The sequence below is a fragment of the Babylonia areolata genome, chromosome 4 (assembly GCF_041734735.1).
Source record: "Babylonia areolata isolate BAREFJ2019XMU chromosome 4, ASM4173473v1, whole genome shotgun sequence".
NCBI lineage: Eukaryota > Metazoa > Mollusca > Gastropoda > Neogastropoda > Buccinidae > Babylonia > Babylonia areolata.
Window position 1 is genome coordinate 47,236,158 of NC_134879.1, and position 9,251 is coordinate 47,245,408.

The 9,251-nt window shown below is 42.4% G+C and overlaps 1 protein-coding gene across 3 annotated transcripts in view; it reads left to right on the plus strand.

Moving 5' to 3' along the window:
* LOC143281712 (serine/threonine-protein kinase D1-like) overlaps positions 1–3,938 on the plus strand; it is a 106,885-nt gene extending 102,947 nt beyond the window's left edge. For 2 of the 3 annotated variants that reach the window (XM_076586977.1, XM_076586978.1), the window contains one exon: positions 2,630–3,938. In XM_076586977.1, coding sequence (XP_076443092.1) covers positions 2,630–2,643 — 14 coding nt within the window. In that variant the 3' untranslated portion in view covers positions 2,644–3,938. The remainder of the gene's footprint in view (positions 1–2,629) is intronic. The other variant, XM_076586976.1, reaches the window with a different exon arrangement.
* The last annotated feature ends 5,313 nt before the right edge of the window (positions 3,939–9,251 follow it).

Genomic DNA, 9,251 nt, shown 5'->3' on the forward strand with positions numbered 1-9,251 from the left:
TTTTCTTTTTCCAGGAACAGTAATTGCCCAGCATGACCCAAGGATCTGTTCTCAGAAACTCTCACACACACACACACACACACACACACACACACACACACACACAGTGTTACACAGAATGACGCATGCGCGCACACGCACACACACACATATACGTAACATACATGCACACACATACAGTGTCTCACTCACAGTGTCTCACTCACTCACACACACACACACACACACACAAGTGTGTGTGTGGACGATGCTATGCCAGATTAGTACCACACACTTTGTTGAATGACAATATTTTGCTAGGTACGATGTCCTTTTAGAGCAAAGCTTCATGAAAGGGGTCAGTTTTTGTGCAAAAGGTTTTTTGTACATCCATACTGAAGTTGCTTTAAAGGAAGTGACTCTATAACCTGAAATATTATCCTGCAATGTCTAACAACTTTAGGTATTGAAAGAAAGAAGAATGCAATAGAATATATAACCTATGTCTAGCTTCTTATTGGCACAAATTACAAAAACATTAAGGTGAAAAATAAGTGAAAAAAAAAGAAGAGAAAAATCACCACTGATGATAATAATAATTAGTAAACTCTGTGAAGAATTCAAAAGGCTAATCAGTTGGGTTTTTTTTAAACAACCACTACAACAAAATTCTGGAATTCGAAACCCAAACCATGTGTTTTGATAATTCTGCAGTTGGCTGTTTTCTAACGGATAACATTTTATTTTTAAAAAATAAAATAAAATAAAATAAAAAATTCAGTGGCTTGTCTCTCAGCTCTTGACACAAAATTAATGAGAATACTGACATCCAGGGTAAATGTAACATGAACTGCTGTGTGCATACCTAGCCACTGCGGCTGTGGAGATATATCAATCTGTCCAACCTGTCTTCAAACGCAGAGGGACATACTCAGATATTGTATTCATATATATATATATATATATATATATATATATATATATCTAGAGAGAGAGAGAAAGATAAGGGAGAAAGAAAGAAAATTTAGATTATCTCCTTAGTAACTGTGCTCAAAAAGGTTACCAACTCTGGAAACACGTACTTACACACTCACTCACACACACACACACACACACACACACACAAAACACATCACACGCAAACAGACAAATACATCACACACACACACACACACACACACACACACACACACACACACCAACACACACAAATACATCACACACACACTCACACTCGCAAGCACACACACACACACACGGTGAAGGTTATAACTCTCATATTCACTCTTTTCTGTATGTGTATGACCATCTTTATTCTGACATTCAGGCAGCCATGCTCAGTCTTCAGGGAAGGATGAATGCTGTGTTTGTGTGTGCGTGTGTGTGTGTGTTTCCATAAACCATAGAACTCGGGATTGTATGACAGGATCATTGACATGTCAGCTGATCCTGTACTCCATGCCAGCATCTGATGGGCTATGGAAATGAACACACCTAGCATACACACTCAGAAGAATAGGAGGATGGCTGCCTACATTGTGGTATGAAAACAGTGATACATATAAAAACTCACTCACAAACATGAGTGAACATAGGAGTTGTATTTATTTTTATCACAACAGATTTCTCTGTGAAATTCAGGCTGCTCTCCCCAGGGAGAGCGCATCGCTACACTACAGCGCCACCCATTTTTTTGTATTTTTTCCTGCGTGCAGTATTTGTTTTTCCTGTCAAAGTGGATTTTTTTACAGAATTTTGCCAGGAACAACCCTTTTGTTGCCATGAGTTCTTCTACGTGCGCTAAGTGCATGCTGCACACGGGACCTCAGTTTATTGTCTCATCTGAATGACTAGCGTCCAGACCACCATTCAAGGTCTAGTGGGGGGGAGAAAATATTGGTGGCTGAGCCATGATTCGAACCAGCACACTCAGATTCTCTCGCTTCCTAGGCGGACGCGTTACCTCTAGGCCATCACTCCACACAGAAAAATGAAGAAGAAGAAGAGCGGAGTATCACACAAACCTGTGGGACAGACATCCAATGTTGTATGTAATCACGAACTCGCCATGCCAGTTCTTGTGCTGTTTTATGTGTCAACTTTCAGTCTCTGCAGAACTGAACATTTGACTTCCACTGTCATAACTCCTCATTTTGGTGTCACATACTTCTTCTCGTTCGATGGTGTCACATACTTCTTCTTCTCGTTAGATGGTGTCATATACTGTACCGTGTCAAACTGATGCAAACCAACAGTCCCAGTTTGCGCCAGTTTGACATGTGTAGAATATATCACCAAACAGGGGGTATAATTCAAACTCCTCATTTTCATACAAAGGTGATAATGTGGGGTTATTGTTTTGGTATTTTGTAGGAATGCCTACAGTTACACCATGACAGTTTTTATCTGACCAGATATAAAATCATGAATGAATATTTTAAACAGTAAAATGAAAGAGTATGGCTGAAAACAAAAAAAGATTCACCAGAGTTGCAACATTAACAGTCAGTATTTTTCATGTCATGCATTTCACCATTCCTCTCCATGTTTAAAACACTAACCAAAGTGTGTGAACAAACCATGCAGTGTACTCTACTGAAGTGCTAACACTTTGCATGTTTGTTGTTGTGCTCTCTCTCTGTCCATGCAGGTGACTACTTTTAACGACGAGCACAGCATTTTAAAACACAGCACATTCTGCACCACTTCACATCACAGACCCCAGTGAGGAACATGTGTACTCCCCTGACAAGGCCGAGTCATCAAAATGCCAGCACCAGTCCTGACAAGGCCGAGTCATCCAAATGCCAGCACCAGTGACGAGCAAGATCAGAGATGCAACAACGAGGAAACGCTCGTTCCATTGAATTGTCATCATCTGTTTGCAACACAGACTGTAAAATTTGTCATCATCTGTTTGCAACAGTGACAAAAATATTGACCAAAGGATATTTTTCATCACTGTTTGCAACAATGGGGGAAAATTATCATTGAATTTGTAATCATCTGTTTTGCAAGAATGAGAAAAATGTTGATCATAGGATTTGTAATCATCTTGTTTGCAACAATGAGAGAAATGTTGACTTCAGAATTTGTATTCATCTTGTTTGCAACGATGGGGAAAATGTTGATTCCATAAAGTTTGTAATGTTTGCAACAGTGAAGAGTTATCAGCTTCCGTGGAAATTTTTACCAGTCATCCATTGTGGTGAAAATGTCAAGGTCATGAAGAACAGTTCTTTGCCTCACTCACCCCCATTATTTTACAATCACATTCTCCTTTTTGAGCAGTGATATTGTTTCAGTCTTCCTGAATGGAGTTGTCACAAGTGAGTTATGCCAGTCTTGCAGCAAGTTCAGTCCTTTGGGTGACTGGACCTGCATGAGTCTTCTCTTCCCTCTGTCTGTCTGCTTGTTTGAGTGTGTGTGGCATTGACTATGTCTGCGATATTCCTGTCGAAAAAGACTGATGTCAGAGACCAGATTTATGTTTATGTCCTTCACGATTCTTAAACTGGTGTATTCGTTGTGCATTTTATCACTGATAGTCAGATGTAGCCCTCGAAGAAACGAAGCCTCTAGCACTACAATTCAGCGGCCCTTGCTTATCATGTAACGTGTTTGATTTCTGGGTTTATTTTGTTTTTTGATTGTTTTTTTAAAGTGTAACTGACCTGTTTATGTTTACCCGTGAAAGATATAATTTTGTACAGTTGTGAGGTGGAGATATCCGACTAATGAGTTGGTTCTAATTGCTAAATTAGAGTGGATGTGTTAGCTTATATTTGATGAAACTCCAACAGATTTCAGTGGCACTTGTAAATTATGACCATTTGAATGGACGAGTGTGGTTCAGATGTACATGACAAGCGTTTTTGCCACACTGTGACAATGAAGCGTGAGATATTTGTCAGCAAGGATGTCTGTTTTGTCTGTGAAACAGATTATCCTGCCTTCAGGCCCTGCACATTGTTTATGGGGGGGGGGGGGGGGGGGGGGTTGTGTGTGTTTTTTTTCACAATATAGTTCATCAAATGACATCCAGATACGTATACGCTCTTCCAGAATCTTTGCGTATTGTGTAAACGTTTGACAGCACAGATAATACTCTTGGTTTGAATGGTGATCACTGGCACAGAAAGGTGTTGTGTGAGGAGGAGGGGTGTGGTGTGGTGTGGTGCTCAGTGTCAGTCACGTTCTAGTGGCTGCATGGTCCACAGCCACTCACTTCCTCTGTGTGTTACCTGTGCTGCCCACCTGTAGGGAAATACACTGGACACCTGTTGTGCCCACCTGTAGGGAAATACACTGCACACCTGTCGTGCCCACCTGTAGGGAAATACACCGAACAGCTGTCGTGCCCACCTGTAGGGAAATACACTGGACACCTGTCATGCCCACCTGTAGGGAAATACACTGGACACCTGTCATGCCCACCTGTAGGGAAATACACTGGACACCTGTCATGCCCACCTGTAGGGAAATACACTGAACACCTGTCGTGCCCACCTGTAGGGAAATACACTGGACACCTGTCGTGCCCACCTGTAGGGAAATACACTGGACACCTGTCATGCCCACCTGTTGGGAAATACACTGAACACCTGTCGTGCCCACCTTTAGGAAAATACACTGGACACCTGTCATGCCCACCTGTAGGGAAATACACTGGACACCTGTCGTGCCCACCTGTAGGGAAATACACTGGACAGCTGTCATGCCCACCTGTAGGGAAATACACTGAACACCTGTCGTGCCCACCTGTAGGAAAATACACTGAACACCTGTCGTGCCCACCTGTAGGGAAATACACTGGACAGCTGTCGTGCCCACCTGTAGGAAAATACACTGAACATCTGTTGTGCCCACCTGTAGGAAAATACACTGAACACCTGTCGTGCCCACCTGTAGGGAAATACACTGAACACCTGTCGTGCCCACATGTAGGGAAATACACTGGACACCTGTCGTGCCCACCTGTAGGGAAATACACTGGACAGCTGTCGTGCCCACCTGTAGGGAAATACACTGGACACCTGTCGTGCCCACCTGTAGGGAAATACACTGAACACCTGTCGTGCCCACTTGTAGGGAAATACACTGGACACCTGTCATGCCCACCTGTAGGGAAATACAGTGGACACCTGTCGTGCCCACCTTTAGGGAAATACACTGGACACCTGTCGTGCCCACCTGTAGGGAAATACACTGGACACCTGTCTGTGGCCCACCTGTAGGAAAATACATGGACACCCCTGTCGTGCCCACCTGTAGGGAAATACACTGGACAGCTGTCGTGCCCACCTGTAGGAAAATACACTGAACATCTGTTGTGCCCACCTGTAGGGAAATACACTGGACAGCTGTCATGCCCACCTGTAGGGAAATACACTGGACATCTGTTGTGCCCACCTGTAGGGAAATACACTGGACAGCTGTCATGCCCACCTGTAGGGAAATACACTGGACAGTTTTTTAATGCCCACCTGTAGGAAAATACACTGGGCATTAGGACCACAGACTTTGCGGGTCGTTTTCTGTCCACTTCACACTGAAAGCAAAGGGCAATGTTTCTGGACTGAATGTAATACAGAGAGTAACATAAGTTGGACACTTACATTGCGTGTTGATTGCATGGTTTTATTTACAGAGCATATCTCCAGAACCTTTTCGCTCATTGATGGCCTTTCAGGTACTGGAATAGAACATGCCGTGACTATTTCTTCTTCTTTTTCTTTTTTTCTTTCTTTCTTTCTTTTGTATTTTTGTCTGTCCATTCCTCTTTGCACAAACCCTCACACTCTTTCCTGTGAAGAATCTAAAGAGAAGTATCTTACATCTCCACTATAGTGTTCACTGTTCAGCCTTTTCATTGTTCTCATTTTTTGTGGAGCAAAACACTAACATTTACTCACTGTGTTTCGGGTATATATATATATATATGAATTATAATTTTTCAAGTTTAATAAAATCCACACATGAAATGAATAACTTCATTTTTTCTTTTTGCACCCCCAAATTTCATGGACATTTGTACCCTTTATACTTGATGGATGTTGAAGATTGGTCAGTACGTGTATGTGCATGTTGCCACTGTCTTGCCTTGGGCTTGTTCTTCCCATGTAACCAGTCTCTGGCCTCTGTCACTGCCTACTGAAGGAGACAAATGATCACATGAATCTCATAATCAAAAGGTATTGCCCCCCCCCCCCAAAAAAAAAAAGCACTGTGACGTGTTGCACAATTCCTCTGCCACTCTGTCAAGTCAGGCAAAGTTGCAGATTCTTTTGGCCCACCACTTTCTATTTCATCAACCACAACAGCTTCAGTCGTGGCTCAACCTTTCTGTATTTATATACATTTTTGTTGTAGTTGTTGGTTTTTTACTCCACCGTGGTGTACAGAAGCAGCAGAAATGTAATGTTCACAGAAGAAAGTAAGTGCGCACTTGTGCACGCAGCCACAGTAACAACATTTCTGAATTGTTTGGAAGTGGGTGCACGTATGTGTGTTTTCTTGTCCTGTCTGAATCGCACGCTTCGGCAAGGAGTTGGCCAGGCACAGCTTGGAACCACTGGATCTCTGTGTGTGTATGAACTGTTCCAATCAGTGTGGATCTGTGTGTGAACTGTTTCAATCCAGTGTGGATCTGTGTGTTCACTGTTTCAATCCAGAGTTGAACAGCCGAATCTGTGTGCGACCTGTCGCAATTCAGTGTCGATCTGTGTGCGAACTGTCTCAATTCCGTGTGGCTCTGTGTGGGAACTGTCTCAATTCCGTGTGGCTCTGTGTGGGAACTGTCTCAATCCAGTGTCGATCTGTGTGCGGACTGTCTTAATCCAGTGTCGATCTGTGTGCGGACTGTCTCATTTCAGTGTCGATCAGTGTGCGGACTGTCTCAATTCCGTGTGGCTCTGTGTGCGAACTGTCTCAATTCCGTGTGGCTCTGTGTGGGAACTGTCTCAATCCAGTGTCGATCTGTGTGGGAACTGTCTCAATTCCGTGTGGCTCTGTGTGCGAACTGTCTCAATTCCGTGTGGCTCTGTGTGGGAACTGTCTCAATCCAGTGTCGATCTGTGTGCGGACTGTCTCATTTCAGTGTCGATCTGTGTGCGGACTGTCTCAATTCAGTGTTGATCAGTGTGCGGACTGTCTCAATCCAGTGTCGATCTGTGTGCGGACTGTCTCAATCCAGTGTCGATCTGTGTGCGGACTGTCTCATTTCAGTGTCGATCTGTGTGCGGACTGTCTCAATCCAGTGTCGATCTGTGTGCGGACTGTCTTAATCCAGTGTCGATCTGTGTGCGGACTGTCTCATTTCAGTGTCGATCAGTGTGCGGACTGTCTCAATTCAGTGTCAATCTGTGTGCGGACTGTCTCATTTCAGTGTCGATCAGTGTGCGGACTGTCTCAATCCAGTGTCGATCTGTGTGCGGACTGTCTCATTTCAGTGTCCATCAGTGTGCGGACTGTCCCAATCAAGTGTTGAAATCATGGCACTGCACAGAGCACAGCCATGAGCAGGAGACACCAACAAGGGCACAGTACCCAGATTGTACCTACCTCTCACAATGGCCAATCCTGCACTACATCCACCACAAGTTTGGCACAAGGTTGTTCCGCTTGGCACAAGTATTGTTAGTCTGGTACTTTGCAAGGAGCCTGTAACTATGCACTTATTTTCGTTTGTGTGACCTGTTCTTATGTTTATTTTGTTTGCATGACGCAGAGATATCGGACAGTTTGCCTTTGACATGTGAGCAGATTAACTCCACCTGAGTGCCAGGTCATTTGACTTGCTAGTGGTGTTGTGGGCCCAATTAGTGTTGAGCCGTGTCGCTAAGGTCACTATGTACAATTTTTTTTTATTTCTGGGGTGGTTTTTTTTTTTTTAGTATCTTCACAAAACTTCACATGATGAATGGTAATATGTTGGGCTTCATCCCATGTTTTTTTTGTGTGTGTGTGTGTGTGTTTTATTATTAAAGTATTTTTAAAAGAACAGTGAATTAAACAATTATAGCAGAGCATTTAAAAATGGAGATGGTGGAAGAGCAGAAAAAGAAAAAAAATCTCACAGATTAATATATTCCTCAAAGCTTTGTTAGCCAGTTAGATGAATTCTTCAGAAAATTGAAATCCCAAACCTTAAAAAAAAAAGGTAACTGTAAAATTGTATTCTTTGTTAAGATCTGGATACTGGTAATGCTAATTATGTTGTTGTTGTTGTTGTTTTTTTAATTTTTATTAATGTACATTACACTGTGCAAGGGTGTGGGGAACAGGCGCTATAGGCAGTGCAAAAGGCACGTTGGCACACACAGCAATAACACATCAAATGACAAAGAAGTATTTTTTAAGATAAAAATCCGGACTGTCCTGACACTTGCTCACTGGGTAGCATTTTGTCCTTAGTTTCCTGAGTTTTGGTTTATTTTTTAATCGTTACCGGTTATTTAATGTTGTTGTTTTTTTTATGTGCATTGGAGCAAACATTACTGTTACTAAGTACAACAGAGCATAAAACCTGTGCCAGTGATGCGACTTTTTTCAGTACCGGCAAGACAAATGATCTTAACGGCTAATGAAGTGTAAGTTCGCAGTGGAGAAATAACATGACAGTGGAGAAAGTGTGCTGGATGATTTTTTTTTTTTTTTTCACCCTGTTGTTTTATACATGTTTCTTTTGCACGTATCGCACTCCTAATAGTTGACCTGTTACGTGGTTATACATAGTGTTTGTTGGATTATGATACAGACCAGTTAAAAAGTCCTGTGATTTCACCAACCAGCATAGTGCAGCAGTTACTTTTCACAGACAGAAGATTGTTGATTCAAACACATGAGAAGGGTAACATTCACAGGATATTTTTTAACAGAAAATGTGCTGCAGGTTCTTCAGTAATATAAGAACAGAGACTTGTCTGAGAGGTTTCAGTTTCAGTTTCTCAAGGAGACATCACTGCATTCAGACAAATCCATATAATAATTATGCTACACCACATCTGATAGGCAGAAGCCTGACCAGCAGCATTACCTAACATGTTTAATCAGGCCTTGAGTGCATACATGCATATTGTGTTTCAGTAGCTCAAGGAGGCGTCACTGCGTTCAGACAAATCCATATACGCTACACCACATCTGCCAAACAGATGCCTGACCAGCAGTGTAACCCAACGCGCTTAGTCAGGCCTTGAGAAAAAAAAGAAAAAAAAAGGGGGTGAATAAATAATAGATAAATACATTAAAAAAAACTACTACCACTACTAATA